At 35.3% G+C, this 18626-nt stretch overlaps 1 protein-coding gene across 6 annotated transcripts in view; it reads left to right on the forward strand.

The window, feature by feature from the left end:
- ATRNL1 (attractin like 1) overlaps positions 1-18626 on the forward strand; it is a 522221-nt gene that overhangs the window by 183712 nt on the left and 319883 nt on the right. For all 6 annotated transcript variants that reach the window (XM_027884890.1, XM_027884885.1, XM_027884886.1 and 3 more), the window contains exons 19-20: positions 443-580; positions 17260-17353. In XM_027884890.1, coding sequence (XP_027740691.1) covers positions 443-580; positions 17260-17353 — 232 coding nt within the window. The remainder of the gene's footprint in view (positions 1-442; positions 581-17259; positions 17354-18626) is intronic.

Raw genomic sequence — 18626 nt, forward strand, 5'->3', positions numbered from 1 at the left:
AGTTTGGCTGCGAATTGTTCACGTTCTCCATCGCAGTAGCCTTTCAAATGTTTAACAGTGGGTTGTGTGTAGGGATTGGGGTTTTCATGTAGTCTCAGTTTGTGACTTACTACCTCTTAAAAGATTTCTTAAGTGACTGGGCAGCACTGTAAAGCTATAAGGACTGGATGGCAGAAAAAATTGGCAACCCCCCCCCCACTTTCTCACACAGTTAAAATTCCCACGTGACTAAAAAGTCAACTTTTGTGGTCTTTTGTGTGGATCAATGTTGTTGCAATGCTAATTTAAAGAGGTTTCATGTCAAAGTACAAACATAAAACTGGTTATTAGCGAGGACTAAACTGCTCAGAATTGGATTGTGCTGCAACTTTGTAATGGCATAGGTATGATTTTGCAACAAAGAGCTGTTTAGTAATGTAGCTTTTAAAATGTTATGTTCCAGCTTGCCAGTGTAATGGCCACAGCACCTGCGTCAACAGCAATGTCTGCGATCAGTGCAAAAACCTCACAACAGGGAAGCAGTGCGAGACCTGCATGCCAGGGTATTATGGGGATCCCACCAACGGAGGCCAGTGTACAGGTAAGTCCTTCTGCTGGGAGGAAAGAGAAAAATACCCAAAGGACATTCCTGTTCAATGTTTGCTTTTATCCATTGCTGAACTTGGAGGATTCTCCTTGAGGTGAAAGAGAGAATGAAGACCAATAATCCAGATGAGTTTTGTGTATTGCTGTAGGGCTGCTTTTTTACTTACATGGGTGGCTTTAAAGTTGGCAGTAACTCCTCCCCTTAGAAATAAATGGAGGAAGCAGGAATATATTCAATGTGAGAACTCATTAAGGTAGTTGACTTTGAATCTAGGAGGGTACTAGAAAGTTTAGTGCCGTTCTCCATTGCTGATGTTTCGTTAACAGGACCTTTGCTTCTTAAGGCGTTTTTATTCGTTGAAAGGGTTTGTTCCTCAGCACTCAGTAGGCAATGCATAAAGCTTTCCATCTGGTAAACTCAAGCACAATATGTAAAAATTGTGTTCAAGGGTATGGAAAGATTAATGTCTACCCCTATTGACAATTGAACGTTTTGCTGGTGCTTTATGACGCTTTAAATAATTCTTAATAGTTCTCTTTTTCCCCTGAAGTTGACAAAATGTTCTTTTGCTGTCTGTATCACCTTTGTGGCAAAATGATGTATTCATACAGCTTTTATTCTTCAGGGATACATTAGCTATCAACCAAATAAGCATTCCATCACCTTTAGTGAAATATGCATGGCGCAATAATGACTAAAATCAATTTATAAGACCAGTAAAATTATAAATTTTACAACTTGTTTTTTTGAACCTAGTCTGTAAGAGCGCATATTTTTATTGGTAGACATGATTTTAACAGGAGCTATTTTGATTAAAGAATGCTTTAAAAAATAAAAAGGATAATTATTTTGAGGCTTTATCTGCATTGGTTTATTGTATTCTGTAGCGGAGAGCCCATAAGAAATATGTTTATATCTTCAGGATGTTTTGAAAAATTGAGTCATTGCGAAATGTTAGATTCTCTTCAGTATTGTGATTACTCTCATAGAGGTGCCCAAATTTTGGACCAGGAAAAAATAGCAGTGATCCATAGAAAAGTCACATCAATGTTACTGGGATTTGAGAGGAGTTTGTGAGTATAGCTGGATAGGGCACTGTGCAAACATAAGGAAAGAAAGTGATGGTTCTGTTTGGTTTTTTTTCTCCTTCAATCTGGTAATGATTTTGGTAAGATAAAAAAAAAAAATCAGCTTGGCTGCAAATTAAAAACTTATTAGAAGCTTATGGAAAAAAGTATGATTGGAAGAAAGGGCAACTCAACCAGAAGCTGAGCTTATATGTGACTGAAATACAGAGAAAATAAGACAGGAAATTATATGAAATAACCAATCAAAGGACAAAAAAGAATGAAGCAAGTCATCCTTATTGTTCCACCTTGTATCACTTTGCTGCTGCCAGCTGAGTTTCTGGCTGAACTTTACCAACTTTTCCTTCCTACTGAGACTCAACCTTCTGTATGAGATCTGCCTGAGCATGTGGTGCATTTTTTCCTCAGAACTCCTGAGTAATTTCTGTGGGGATCCATATTGAAAACTTTTTAAAGGAATGACAATATAATGAACGTAACTCTTAAAAGTACATCTCTAATACTGTAATATTCTTCATCTATCAAGTTGCTATAGTTACAAGGGCATAACTTGGTTATGAATTGGAGAGCAGTCGAAGGTGGGAAAAGAGATTGTTCTTGATCTCTGCAATGGAGAGGTAAAGAGGTGTACACTGGGAGAAAAACTAAGAATCATTTTCCTAACATTCTCATGACACAGAATATCCTTTTCAGAGTGTCCTGACGAAAGTAATTATGTATTCAGTACATATACTATGTTTTCTGCTGTCATGATATATGTACTTCTATGTAAAATCTGACCTCCAACTTAGTTTGACTGTCAGTGATACAGATTAAATGATTTGCAAGAAAACCTTCCTTTTCTTTTATAGGCTGTTTTAGCCTGTTTTGTTCCTTAGATCCCTGATGATCTTGAAGGGAAGGAGGAGGAGATTCATAGCAAGCCTTGCAGTCCTTGGAAAACTTTTTTTCCCCCCTTAATTATGTTAATGGTTTCCTAAATCCTTTCTGATTAAACTTCTAGGAGATCATTCAGAAAGCTCTGAAAGAAGCTGACTGTCCACACTGAGTGACCCTTTCTGTTCTGACCTTTGTCCAGGGATGGAAAAGTTATTTAATATAGAAATATAATAATAATATAATCTAATAATATAATATAGTAATAGCAAATATATAAAATATATTTTTCTACTTTGGTAATAATGATGGCTTTATAACTGTCATCAAATAACTGATAGATTCATAGTGGTATTGCATCGTGTTATGCTATCGAATTACTCTGGAATGAGTAACAGTTGTTAGAGGAGAAAGATATAATTCATGTTTCAAAAGGTTTTGAATAGTTGTGATTAAAGAATGGATAAAAAAATTGACTTTTCTGTGTTTTCACTCGCTGTAATTGCTGACATTTCAATAGCTTTGAAACAGATTTAAGGACTTGCTTTGCATCCTGATATGATGCAGGCTTAATAAATGTGACAAACCTCAAAGAAGGACAAAGAAAAGATGGAGGCATAATAACAGGCTTGGGAGGCTGAAAAAAGAGAATGATGATAAAATGCCTTCCTCCCCCTCCCCTCCACATTTTGGTTGAGGAGGAAGTAATGGGGTTAGACTGCCACAAGAAAGACTAAGATGGAATACAAGGAAGATTTTCTACTGGGTAAACTGTAAAACAGATTGCCTAAAGATGTTATGGAATCGGTATTATCACACTATATTTCTCGTTTTTTCAAACATCTCTAGCTTTGGAGGGGGCAGTGGTGTAGCTGATTCCACGTCTTGCTCCAGCTCTAGTATGCAATAGAGTTTTGGGAGTCTGAGATGTAGAAAGCAGGGATTTACTAAGGGAAGATAAAGTATTCCAATTATATAAGAAAATGATCTATATTTAGCTAAATGGCTATGGATATTTACCATTTATGAGTCCTTAAAGTTACCAAGATGTTACTAAGTTTCATACTACTTATTTTTAAATCTGTAGCATTTTTGTTATTGTGGAGTTAAAAAACTTTCCATCTAATGCAGATTTACTCTGTAACTGGCCCTCTAGTTTACTTTTGTGTCAGAAGGGTGGTATGCTGGTTGCTGATGAGCAATAATTTGACAATGAGTATATTTTTTATAAATAATTATAGTTCTCTTTCTTCTTAAAATAACCATTCCTAATACCAATTACTCATTTAAAGTCTGTTACTTGAAGTCTCTTTCCAATACAGAGAATGAGAGTTAGAGTTTGTATTCTGGGTGTAAAAATGAACTTTATATTCAGTAGGCCTAAGATGTGCCTTGCAGTAAAGATGTATGTGCTCCTTCAGTTCTTTGACATTTCACTGTACCAATATATAGTTTGAATTATTTTATATTTGATTCATTGCTGCATTCTTTACAAAAACCAGTAATACATTGCAGAAGCGTTTTAGGAAGCTAAAGGAAGTTCTATGATTGTAATTTATTACAGATATCCGTTCTTATACTAATTAAAAATGGTGTCAGGTAGCCTGTGGTTTCAAATAGGTCGCCATGATAGAAAATGAATTTAATTTCTTACCATAAATTATGAAATATTTTTAGTTGTACAAAATAACTTGCATTCCTTCTTGGAAATTAGTGATAGTGCACAAATTAGGAAGTCCAAACCCTGTGCACCCCCCTAAGATTTGTAATCTAAAACCCCAGCATGGCAAAAAAAAGTATGAAGCAATAGCACCATGTAAAGTTAAAGAATCCTTTTTAGGAGTTATCTCGGTGTACAAGAGGGAAGGCAGAGGTGAGTTCTGACCATGAGGGAACGCTCCAGCAAGAGACAGTTGGGGGTTCCAGACCAGACAGATCCATGAGCAGCCCTTGGAGTTGTAAATGCAGTGCTGTCAGTGTGTGACAGAAATATCTAAGGACTCAAAAACTCTCCAGTGAGCAGAATAAGCCCCACTCACACTCTGTTGAAGTGTAGCTTAAACAAGAGATGGACAACTCAGCCTCAAGTGTTTCTGAGCAGGAGAAGCTGTAGAGAAATGAGACACCTGGGAAGCCTTTTAGCTTGAGGTGTTGTAGACTTTGAAGGCAGATATTCCAGATCACTTTGATTAATTTTTTTTTTTTTCTAAATTTTGCTTGAGTCCCATTTGAGGTACAATTTGGGAGGCATACTATCAAAATTCAGTGATAGAAAATTCCTCATTAAAAAAATATTAATTTATTTTGGAAACAAACTGGCTTTGTAGATGGGAGCAGGTCCTGGCCAGCTGTCTTGGTGGCTCTTCTGAGTGTTTTGTTTTCTTCAAGGTCGTATTCTGTTATGTACTGCATGTCTGGGAAATACGTAGTTTTTAAATAGAATTTCTATTGAAATTCTAATAGAAAAACAGAGTTATGTGTGTACTACAGACTGCTGCATAAAACACCAGGATAAAACACTTACGGGAAGATTGCTTGGAACAATTTTGTGTCATCTTAGTAACATATTTTAGCATTGTTTTCAAACTTATTAATCATCTACTTATTTGTCAGTGTTAAAAAAAAATCGCTCTAGCTGCTTATCCTCTTGTCATTTTCTTTATGCATATTATTTTCAAAAAATTATTCTTAACATTTATGAGATGCCAGGAAAAGAATTCTTTACGGTAACTTTTAGTACACACAATGAATGTATAATACATTTAATATTTGAAAGCATCTGTCTCTGTAGGAGCATGTCTTTTGTGGGGTCATTGTGGAACTTGGTACTTTTCACCTGTATTTATATACATGTGTGTCCATACATCTACACATACTCCTCTTTGAATGCCTTCCACATAAACTTTGACATCTTTGCATTAACCATCAATCTGCATGTGCCTCAAGAGACTAAAAAGAAATCAGATGGGTATATTGGGGATTTTCATGTTGCTTAAAAGAATAAAAAAAATGACGCTCACTAGTGACTTGTTGACACCTAAGTTATATTTGAAGTAACCGGAGGGTAGTCCATGGTGTTCGAACCTTGCTGCTCAGAAAATGTGATTATTCTGCTGAGTAACTGACAGTTGAGATGTGAGGGGTTGAGACAAGAGGCCAAGGATGGCACAAGTCATTACTTCTTGTGCCTACAAAAGAGAGACACGAGAAAGATGTTAAACTCATCGTGGCAGCAAATTGAAAACGGTCTCCTTGGATTTTAGGTTCTATCCAACTTTGAAAGGTGCCTAATTGATATCTTTACAGTTTGCTTTCTCTGGCACAATATCTGCCTACCTATTCAGCAGTGGCAACTTTTATAGCATTTTTTTTTTGTGTGTGTCATGACCCTCCATGGAGGAACTGAGACTGATTTCCTTCCTTTCCTGTGTCTCCAAAAGAAATACTGTTTGAAGAGGACAAGAGGAAATGGCCTCAGATTGCACCAGGGGAGGTTTAGATTGGATATTGGGAAAATTATTTTTCATTGAAAGACTTGTCAAGGGCTGGAACAGGCTGCCCAGGGAAGCGGTGGGGTCACCATCCCTGTAGGTGTCCAAAAGCCACGTGGATACAGCACTTCAGGATATGGTTTAATGATCAACAGGGTGGTGGTGTTGGGTTGATGACTGAACTCAATGATCTTAAAGGTCTTTTCCAACCTAGATAATTGTATTATTCTATGAAAAATTTTAAAAATAGAACTAGTTTAACCAGTATACTCATTTCTTTATTTGCATTAACATTTTCTGCTTCTATGATCAGAAAGTGGTGATGCATGTCCAGAGCATGTTTTACTGGCCTGTAGTAATAGCTGGTTTTAATAGCACAAAAGCAGCTGTTCTTTATCTATTAATCTTCAGTGAGCAATGACCTGATGCTTTGCTCTTATCAGGTATTATTTAGAAACAAAAGACGGATGTTCGCAGTCCAAATTAATATAACATAATGCATTTCTATATGAAATGATTCTATGAAGAAAGCAGAAAAAATAGAATATCTAAATCGTGGCTCTCAAGCAATTAATCTTTCCTCCCATTGAGGCCGGGCAGCCATATAAAATTGCTCACCGAAGTCAGGTAAATGAAAAACAAGCTGGGTTACCACATGTAGTTTTTTAATAAATAGTGTGTGGAGAATAAAAACCCACTAAAAGTACTTAACACCCCCACACACACACACACACAACACGCAATTTTCTGCATTTTTTTTAAAAGGATTTTTCTCTTGTAAATTTTCAAAAATGGGGAAGGATGTATCCAGCTGCATGAGTCTGCTGCTACTAGAAGCCTTTAGCACAAGCAGGATGCTATGAGATAGAAAGTTCTGATGGGGATCACCTCCACTACTCAGAAGGCAATTTCCACCCCTGTTTGCAATGATATTTTCATTTTCAAGGTGTTTTATTCCAGTACATTTAACCCTGATTCCACCTGTGCCAGAATGCTTTTCTCCTGTATTGACCATGGAGTTCAGCACCCTCACTGCTAATGAGGAAACTAATGAGGAGGACAAAAGATAAACTCTATCACTATGTGGAGTTCTGTTGATTAGCTTTTAACAGAAAATATTAGAGCGTATTCACTGTTTGACTTGATATCAGACTAGAGGTAAGTGGATAAATTCTACCAAGGTTGTAGACAGCTGCAAATTTGGTCTTTTGTCTTCTACAACACATTTCTCTTTCAAAAGAGTTTCTGGTCCAAAATCCTGTATTGTTGGGCCATGACTCCTGTGTAAGGTAGGACTAAGAATGAGCTTAAAAAAAGCTTTTAATGTCATTTGCCAGAAAAACCATCAGAGATGTGGGAACACAATATCCTCAACTACAAGTATTAACAGCATTTTCTTCTGCATCTTCTCAAAGTAGAATTAGGAATGAGCATGGATTGATGGGAGTTTTGACTCTCTTAGAGAATGAAATGGCAGCTTGGGATACTGAGTTTTTGTATAGTTTTTCTGTTAGCTATTTTAAGGTCTGGCATGTAGAGAATTGCATTCACATGGGATTCACTAGTGCAGGATCATGCATTTGTCATTCCATTATTAGGTTTCTAAAATTTAGAGGGAATTTTATATTAGGTTAAATATTGAATTCTGGAAGTCCTCTTTTTCCAGTGACTAAGTCTATGTAGTTAAAGAGTCAAAAGCATCTCTTAGTCCAGGCACTTTGTGGTTATTCACAGAACAGAAAGGTTGTTAAGTGGATTGGAGGCCTATGACACAGACCAGAGGAGTCCATGTGAATACAGACATTTTATATAAAAATATCTAAACGTTGACTATAAAAGTTGGGTCAAAAGTTCATAGCAAAACTCTGTGATAAGAAACTGTAATTTAAGATTATTCAGACAAAGGAAAGGTCTCATGTGCTAAACTCCAAAAGGAAATGTGATTCTGTTTATGCTCTTCTAAGTAAACAAAGGTTTTGATGAATGAGGGGACTGTCAAGAAATCCCATTTTGCAGTAGTCGTGGTGTTCTTTAATTTTTTCTTTTAAGTATTGAATACAGATGACACATCTTCTCGTGTGTGTGTTTTGTTTTTTTTTTTTTTCTTATAAAATACCTTGTTAAAGAATCAAAACACATGCTGTTAACTAAAATGCTGGAATTTGGTTTTAGTAAAGGGCTCCTGAGTACATATGAAATATAAACAAAGATCATAGCACAGTAAGCTATTCAAGAAAAGCTTCATATTACTCACTGTTTTAAGAAGACTTTTTTCCCCAAAGGTGATTTGAAAATTTATTTTCCTTCCTTTAATGAATGCTGTTTATTGACCAGTGTTCAAAATAGTCTGACCACTGAGTAAATACACTGTGCCTGTACTTGGGCTTAGTTATGAACTTAGACTAAATTCACTTGAGTCAGAATATATTTGAAATAAGTCCTGTGCTACTAAAACAGAAGTGGATTGCCACAGGAAAAACTTAACTGAGGAACTTGGAAAAAAAAAATTAAAAATTACTGTTTCAGTTATTTTTTGACTGCCAAGCCAGACGTGCTTCTCAATATGCTGTAATTGTTGTGCATACATATAATTTTCTTTTTGCTTTTTTGTAGATTGGACTCGTATTACAAAGTATGATTTCTCGTACAATTAACTGTAGATTAAAACAAAAACCTTGAACTAAAATTAGGAGCCTTTTTATAGATATATTTATATTATATATGCATATATATAACCTACTTAGAATAATCTTAGGTGAAGGACTTGGAATTACACTTCAACGAAAGTGTCAAGTGTCAGTAGACATTTAGATGTCTATAACTTTATGAGAGCAAAATAAAGAAGAAACTGTTTAATGTAACATGAATAACCTCCAGAGAGAGATGACTTGGGTGGCAGTGGGATTTCATGAGGTTTTGACATGATATCTGTTCAGCTTATTTAACGTTTTTGATGTTTTTCCTTGACTGCATACAGAAGACTTTTATAGTAAGTTAAGTTCTATCCCGTCATGAAATTCCTGACCATTAAAACTCTTTTTATTATCCTTAGCAGTGATTAAATTAAGTTAGGCAAACTGTCTTTTTTATAAAAGAGGTTTTTTTCCTTGCCTAAGCAAGTTTTCTTTCCATCCTGCACAACCACTGTGTAGTCAAATCTGTAGTAACCAATTTTATTAACTGCAGGTTTGTTCCCTAAGCCTCATGGTTTACGCTGTGCTGCTTTGCATAAATGCAACTTCACTATCCAGCAAAATTAATCCCAACTTGCTCAAGTGGAGTGAGAGCAAGGTAGCTTTTTAAAAAGGAAAATAAAAAGGCAAGGCTCTTTCTGAGGTTATACAAATGTACAGAGAGTTCTGCATGTTGAATAAACTTAATCTAAACTCTCTCTTTTAGATTTACTATGCAACAAAAATACCTAAACTAGGAATAAGAATAGGAACAACTTTTGGTATCTTAATCTGTTTAAGTAGCAGGCATTTTGTGCTTATTCAGCATCTTTTCCTGCAAACTTAGAATTCAGGCAGCATTTAATTGATCACCACTTATTACTTTTACAGATATTGGAGAGATACAGCAGTTTGATTTATACTATATTCCTTTATCTCTGTGCTTATTTTATCTATTTACAAGGATTTATGACGATTCCGTTGCTTTCACTGATGTTGGTGATCAACTCCTCCTGCGTGCTGGTGTGTAACATAGTTTTTGACAATGATGAAGGAATTACTCTGCATTCTTATTTTTGTGAGGGTTTTTTTCCAGGTTCACATGCTATGAATTTATTTTATGGGGTAAGGGATGTTTATAATATTTATTTCTGGTGTGCTGTCTGAACTTTACATCAGCATGTTCGCCTTCCTGATGAAATGTGACAAACCATCGTTTTCCAAAAGATGTTCCTGGGGAAGATAGGCAGGGCATGATTTAGGAACTTCCGTCTCTCCATAAATATACTGATTTTTGTTAAGCTCTTATAAACAAACCTGTTTCACCTTGTATTGAAAGACGTGCCAAGAGTTCTTGTAGCTCCTGTGTCTGGCTCAGAAGACACTAACCTGCAACTGAGGGCAGGCAGGTGTAAGCTGGAGATGACATTTTCTTAAATCACTGTTACTTGATCCTCAGGTAAGCATTTGACTACAGCCAGAGTTCTTGTCCCAAATGCAACAGAAAAAGAAGGCATTTTGTTTCTTTATAATCTCTATATCTCCCCCTTTTAAATGTCTTTTACACTGAAATGGTCATTTCTTTTCCTAAAGGGGTCTTGGAAACCCCCTTCTGGCTGTTGTAAAAACAGGTTTTGAGGCATCATGGAATTCATTTCATTTCCCTACTGACTGAATGAAGATTCTCAAAAAAACTTGTCATGGCGTTTTTTTTTTTGATTGCAGTTGATTCTGTCTTCATTTTCTGAGTGCTAAATTCAATACATCACAATGCCAGACCACGTTAGTTATTTGAGGGGGAAAAAAACCCCTTGGCTTGCAATTGAATACATTAAAAATCAGTCCCATTTTGTACTTCCTAATGGCTAAAGGAGGGAAATGATTTGATGACTTCTTTACATTTTGTGGCGTTTTTGCCTGATAAATTGTGGAAGTCATTTCTTTTCTTTGGGCTTTTACTCTAAATGACCAAATAGACACAAATAGTTGCAATCACCAGTCGTTGACTTCAGATGTTTCTCACCTTAGATTGGAATGGGCTTTTTTACATTTAAAGCTGCTATGAATAACTTCTGAACGATTTTAAATTGTTTTGCATTTCATACTGCCTTATAATATTTTTTTTTTTTTTATAATTTAGCAAGTAATATGTTCTCTTCAGAGAGAGGGGAAAAAATAGCAGCCTTTTGATGAAAGGAGGTTTTTGGCCAAATTTCCAAGATAGTCAGTAGAGAAACTACTGTCTTTCTCAAGAAAAATTTAAAAAGACACGATTTAAGAAATAATAAAAAAAAATTTACAAAACCTTTTAGTGTCTAAAAAAGTCTTAAACATTTCTCAGTTTGGATATGCAAAGATGAAGGCATGCAATATCATATTTTTTTATTTTTGCTTTAAAAATAACTAAACATCAAAACCCACTCTTTTAGTTTTTTACTAAACCTAGTAAAAGATTTAGTCTGTCAGCTCTGAAATTACTTATTTTTTAATTAATTCTAATTTTACCTTATGTTTTCATGAGAGAAATCTCTGAGAAAACTAACACTAATTTAAGGAATAATGTTTTGCATCTTGCACGCTTGTGAAAGAAAGATCTCTTTAAATGCTTGGATGCTTAAAGAACTATCCTATACATCTGAAAAAGAGGTTTTGAGTTGGAATCTCAAAATCTTCAGCTCAACCCCCTGTAAAATTTGTAGGCTATTCATTTCTTAGTAAAGTATTATATTTAGAAATGAAAGGAATAAATGAAAAGGATAAAAAGGAAACTGGTAAGTATAACGTTATTTTCTCTCCAAATAAAGTGCTTCTATCAAAGTTTTCGCTGGAATTTTTTAATTTTCTAGTTTCACTTTTGGTATAAAAGTTTCAGTTTTTCACACAGATTAGATGGAGAAAATGAAATTGCTGCTACTGTATATCATGATTTTACATGGAAATGCTTTGGTTCAGCATGGGTTTTTTGGCAGAAAATTCTCTCCTTTAGGTACATTATTCCAAAAGCAGGCTATAAAAATTCTGTACTGTGGTTCAGTATTGGCATGAAAGATTCAGGCACAGCAAGACTCTTGTTAATTGTTTAAGATTCTGCTCAGTTCCTAATGAGAAAAAATATCCTGTCTTTCAGTGTTAATCTTCTGTGTTGCATTTTCATTATCTATTTGTAGAAAACAGAATTATGGTTTTCCAAGCTGTCTTTATGCTGTTAGTTTCTGATGATTAAAGACAGCTTTACTATGATTGTTTGAGAGGTATTTATTACAAATAAACAACAAAAAAAATCAGTCCACTTTTCAGGATAAATGCTTTAAATACAAGGACTAATGAAATGCAAGCACTGCAGAGCTATTTTATCAGGGTAAAAATGGCTAAAGGATGAAGACAAGCCTTTAAATTGTGAAGGTCGCCATAGGACTGTGTTGGTATAATCAAAATAAATATTGGTTTATGCACGAGAAAATCAGCCTGTTTACTGTTTCCCAGATTTTTTTTTTTTTTTGGGGGGGGTGGGGGACATGTGGAGAGGCAGTTGGCTGGGACAACTGCTCAAAAAATTGTGATGTGAGGAGTATCTAACTTTACAAAAATGTCTGCCAGGGTGATTTGGCAGACCTGCCTTTTCCAGAACAAATTTATATCCAGCATTGGTCTGGTAAAATGCTTATCTAATTTTTATGAATAGTGGGAATAGCTGATCTTGCTTTAAATGGTGGTTGATTCCTGCATATTTTGCCTGTGCAAATTCCATGTCTAGTGATATAAATCCTGAAAGCATGTCTTTTCTTGTTTACCTTTTTTCTATGTCTCACAGTCCTTAGTACTGTGTTATTACACATGGCTTTTTCTTTCCTGTGCTATTATGGTACTATAAAAAATAAATTGGTTTGGGACCAAAGACAGATAAATCACAAGATAAACCAAGAGAGATTAAAAAAAAATTAGTGATATATATGTGCAAATTAGTCCAATAAGACTGATTTATTATGAAGGTTAATTGTGTTCCTATAAAATGACAGTTCCATTTTTTTGCATGTCCTTTCAAATAGCACATTTTTCCTTTTTTTTTTTTTTTTTTCCCCACTTCTATTTTTATTGTTCATGGCTTTACAGAAGTTCTTTAGCTTAATTTTAAGGCTACTCAATTAGTGATATTGCAAAAGTGTTATTGGGCACATCCGTCTGCTTTTACATTGCCTGTCTCAAAGGTTGAATGTATGTATTTCCTATAAAAGTAACTGTTGAATGCTCAAAGTGTATCAGGGGCTTCCTGCTAAATACACATTTCTGGAAAATTAAGTGACTAGACAGTTTTGCAATATTACTAATGTAGAAAATAGCCTCTGTAGGGTAGTTCTCATATGAGTAGACTAATGGATAATATAGGTGAGCATTTACAGTGAAATTGAGCATTAAAGTGTTGGATCTAACACAAGTTTATACTTGGTGTTTTTTGCTTAGACTATATCACTTTTTTTTTTGATGCAACTTATGCCTTGCCTGTTACCAGAATTAACAAAATAGTACAGCTCAGTATTTAATACCACTGTCACAACTTCCTTTAAAAAACATCAGCAAGGTGTCTTCTAGTAATTATCCATGTGCAGCTACTGGCTTAGCCATCTTTCATGTAAGCAAACATATTGAAGTGCCATTTGTAGTGAGCTCCATTTGAGAGAAAAATTGTTCTTGCAGCTTCATGTTGGAGATGGGGGGCTAAGCAATAAGTATTTTTAAATTCAATTGTTTAAAATGCACGCTTCATGGAAATAGTGGTGGGGATTCTTTTGTTGTCAGCATCAGCAAGAACATTCATATGCTGACCTAGCAACTCAGAATCAATCTTACTGTGGATTTATTATTAAATAATTTCTGTAGTGTTGTGATTTTGCAGGATGGATTTACTCTACTGGATTGTATTGTTTTCATATGATATTTCATAGAATCTGCACGTTGTACAAAACAGTATCGTGAGCTGCTATTTCCCTAAAATTAGAGTACATATTGCCAGGGTGGGTTTTTTTCTTGACGTTTTAAAGGCTCTAATGACATAATTTCTGTTAATATGAAAAAAAAAAAAAGGTTTAAATTCTATATTTGAATGACGTTTTTTATTGTAAGCCATAGAGTATTTATTTATTTTAAATAATTATTGATAAAAAGTTTACATGGCAATTAAGCGTTTAAAATAACTGTTTAAACCAAGACGTGTGCTTAATATAAACCCATGTTGAGGCTGAATGTACACAGTAGTATGGGAAGACTCTTGAAGTTGGGCTGAGCTCAGAGTAGTTAAGCAGAGAAAACCAAGTAGAAAATATTAAAAAAAAAAATACATAAAGAGGAGTATGGAAATATCAAGGTAAAGGAAGAATGTAGATATTTTATTATTGTGAAATCAAATGCAGCTTTAAGTTAATTTTTATTAATTAATAAATATACTTCATGTTCAGAACTTTTAATTTCATTTTTGTTATTCAGAACTAGGCCAATGGAAAAAAAACTTGCAGTGAGACAAAAAGATAATGGCATTTAATATTTTTTCCACTGAATATACTAAAGTATTGTCCTGCTTCTGCTACTGCATTTGTTTGATGACATGTATTCACATTTACTTCAGTAGCAGCAATAATGGTTTATATTTTTGGGGTTTTCTTTGGTTACTCTCCACACAGAGAGCCACAGATGGGTAGGAATCCATTTTTCATTATAGGCTTGCAAGCCTGAGATTAATTAAAATATGCTTTCATTGCTGTGAAGCAACAATTGTCCAGATGAGATTTTAAAAATGTAAATGCAAAAGTGTTGTCCTTTTCCAAGGTATTATCCAGGGAACAGTTAAATCACTAAGAAATTGCTCAATTAGAGTAATTTATCTTCATCCTTTAATAGAAGAAAATTAGCTGCTGGGCTTGTCAGAGCTAGCTGTTTCATTGACAAAGGATCCAGAAAACAAATGTCTGAGACTTCTGAACTCCTCCTTTCTTCTCCTCTTCCATCCATACTGACCTTAGCACTAGAGAAGCTTCATGTGTGTCATGAAAATACAGGTGAGGTAGAGCAGCCGTGTTGGTGTCTTTGGTGATGTGAATCCATCCTTTTGGGGGAGAGAGACCAAATTATTCATGTATCTTTTATTTGTGTGGGCTGTGAATACGGACAGCTCAGGATTTAGACAGGAGTCTATGGGAAAATTAATTTTTTCAGATTTTTGTGTTAGTTAATGACTCTCCAGAATCCTGGAAGTTCCAAAGATAAAGTGTAAAACGTGATGCAGTTTAAATGGAAGGAGTCTCCTGGCTGGCTCACCTGTAGATTGCTGTGTGAGTGAGCACACAGAACACTAAAGGGCCCTGTATAGGTGCTGATTTGATTTAGGTGTCCCTGGGGACAAGTACTGCTGTAAAGCTTGATTTATCCATCATTTCATGGACTGGGTATACAAGTCATGTCTGAACTGAGAAAGGAAATGGTTCCCCACAAAGTCTCATATAGCTACATCTGTTACTTTTACTCTATAATCCATTTTTACCTCCCCCCCCCTCCCCCCCCCTCCGAAGGTGATAAAGATGCACGATGACCAAAGGCTTTTATAGCTTTGGGCTTAAATAATTTCACTAAAAAAGCTACTCAAGTGAAGGAAATCCCACTTTCACATTTGTGATCTACTTCCTATTAAGTGAACAATAATTGTGGGAGGAATCAATTAAGGTTGGATGGCAATAGCTTCTATATTTGTCAGTATATTGACACTTTTTGGAATATGATTTGGAATTTACCCTTTTAGTTCCTTTATAACTTTTGCGCTGTCTTATAATGATTCATTGCCATTAAGAGCAATTAACCATAATCAGAGTAAATTGTTAAGAATATATTCTTTATTTTTCACTGAAAGTGAAGCAAAGATTTACACAATTAAAACTAACATTTGTGAAGAGGCTTTTCCACCTTAAAGGGCCTAAATAACCATTCCATAAATGTAGAGTGGAAAACATGAATGGATTTAGGAAAACATAACTGATTATATAGCAGCAACACTTCAATGAACACGCATTGTAGACTGTCAAGGTGACAGCAAAATTACAAAATGTAGGACTCTGTGGTAACTGCAGGTATTTTTCAGGAGTGTTGTGTTATGAAAGAGAGAAAAACGTCACACATCACTACGTGCTGCACAGAAATTTCTCGTATGTGTTTCTTGCAGAAACTTTGAATGCCTAAACACCTCCTTAGTAAGAATTGCTCCTTCAGCTTCAGCTGGCTACTTAATAAGCCCTGAGGGCTGAACAAACCATTGAAGTCCTGACATTGCCACATTCTGTCAATACTATCTTACATTTAATTGTGGTTCTGTTCTATTCCCTTTTTTCTCTAGTTGTCTTGGGCTGTGGCAGACAGGTGAAAGTGTGTGTGGGATGGGACACTCACAGAAGGATTCATTGTGTGTTATTCCTTATCAGTAGAATAAGAACATTAAAACTCAGTCTCTCTGATAGCCATTCAATATTAGATTGTAAAGTCGAGAATAAACTTTTATCTTATAAAGGTCACCACTTAGCAGGACCCCATATATGAAATCTTTCATCTTAGTCATAATAAAAATTTCAAGGAAAGCATAATATGATCGTCAAGGGAGGTTCAGAGTTACTTTGTGTTAAAGAAAGACTTTGAGTGTAGTGTGAATATTTGCATTCCAGTATGATGAGGGGATGTTCTGACATGTTTCCCAAAGAGACAGTATTAAGTTTTGGACACTTGGTTGGGAAAAAAAGGTGGCTGCCCAAAGAAGCTCATAATTCAAATAAACATGGGAAGAAAAAGCAAAAAGAAAGCTCAAAAGGGTTGGGAGTGTGAAGGTTTGTTTTGAGGTGCGAATCTCTGAGGCAGCAAGAGTGGCAGTGAGCAGGCCACTGTGGAGAGAATTACTTCAGAATTACTAGAGCTTAACAGGGCGTATAGTAATGATGATGTTTCTGTGATTCTTCTTCTGGTCAAACTTCAGGAGCTTGTAAAGTTGCCTATTTCTTGCTGCTATGACATTCTTGTTGTAGGCTAGTAGTATTAACTCTGTTCAAATGGTTTCAAAGTTCTCTTTTTGTTTGCCTTTGTCAAAAGGAAGAATTCCAGTGATATAAGATGTTTTACCAAACCCGTGCTTTAATTAGGCATTTGAAATTAAATGAACTTTGTCATTGGTTAGGATTTTACCCTGATCAGAAAATACCTATTATTGATATTTTGCTGTCTTAAGCATTGAAATAGTAGATTTTAATGGCTATTCTCAGACTGCTGTTATTTATGGTGTGGGGGAGAGCCCTTAATGACACATGATTAATTTTTAACTCTGCAGAAAATAAACTAAATGATGTGCAAATGAAATTTTCTGAAAAAACCCACAACCCTTATAATTGAAGTAGTAATGGATATATATTTTAAGGCAGCTTGTGGGAAATGTGTGTAGGATGAAGTATTAAGATCTATGAAAATCCCTTTAGTTCTAAAGTGTGATATGGGTGAAGAAATCTCATTTTCATGTTTTGATATTACAGCTTGCACGTGCAGTGGACATGCAAATATATGTCACATGCAAACAGGAAAATGCTTCTGCACAACTAAGGGAATCAAAGGAGATCAGTGTCAACTGTGAGTACAATTAAATTTAGTCCAAGTATATTGCAATTCATGACTAGTGTATAATCACTTTTTTCCCTGGTTTTGGTTTGTGGTTTGTTTTTTTTTTTTAATATTGTGTCTGACCTGACAACATTTTAGTGGTGAATCTGGTGTTCCCTACATTTCTTAGGAAATTTCAGTATTACTTACACTTTTGTTAAGAATTACATCACAAGTACTAGTAATGTTTTGTAGACACTGCAGACCTAAAAAGAACAAGTAACAAGAAACTGATTATCTGTAGTTGTCTTTGTTTTTCTTAGGTTTTTAAAAAACTATGGTAAGTAAAAAATTATATGTGAAGTTGGTAATTATAGTCACTACATTTGTCACATATCTTGATAAGAATCTACAGTTCTAAGATTTTTAGAGTTTTGGAAGCTTACTAAAAGTGTACAGTGTTTCAGACATTTCCCCACGTCTTTAAAGCAAGACCAGAGGAATGTGTAGACCTGTCATGGAAAATACAATTAGTGTATCTTGTTTTGTACTGGAATAGCTTATTGTGTTTAGAGGAAGAGTTAGAATAGATAGAGCATAAAAAATAGAGTACTAAGAACAATAAAGTACTGAAATGGAGCAACTTGTCAAGTAGGAGACATAAGACATTGAAGATAATTATGAACAGCTTTAATGATGTTTCTTTCAGTCCATTCTATCCTTTTATTCAATAGGAACCTTATTCCTTTAACAATTATAGTCATTTTAGTAGTATCTGGCAAAAAAGTTATCTTAGCAATGTCGGTTGCAACTGGGGAAAAAGCATATAAATTCAGCTTATTCCTTTCCAGCAGGGCGAGGTGCCAAAGGGTGCCACAAGGCATCCACTCTGACCAGATTTAGGAATTTGTCTTTGATACGCTTAATGAGCTGGCTTGAAGCCTACCTTGAATCCTTAACACTTTCCTTGATAAACAGACAAGAAACAGGAGTTCCTGGTGCAGAGGCTGTATGTGAATTCGTGAGAAAGCTGTGCTGGCAGGTGTACAGTTTCTGTGCCACCTCTGGGACTGCCTGTCCAGACAATTAAAGAGTCTCAGGATGAGACGAGAAATCAAGATTACGACTAAACGATGCATTTTTATAAAGACAAAAGCTGGAGTGATAATGTCTTTAAACTCTGAATTAAGTCTTCACTGAGAAGTTTTTTTCCCCTCTTTTTGTGTCTAAACAATCAGTTCTAGATGCTAATGAGTGGTTTGATTACCGGTGTGCTGGGGATTTATATCGATGCCATTCTACC

Source organism: Empidonax traillii, unplaced genomic scaffold (assembly GCF_003031625.1).
Source record: "Empidonax traillii isolate 1590-97213 ecotype Southwest subspecies unplaced genomic scaffold, ASM303162v1 scaffold156:size1289327, whole genome shotgun sequence".
NCBI classification, from domain to species: domain Eukaryota; kingdom Metazoa; phylum Chordata; class Aves; order Passeriformes; family Tyrannidae; genus Empidonax; species Empidonax traillii.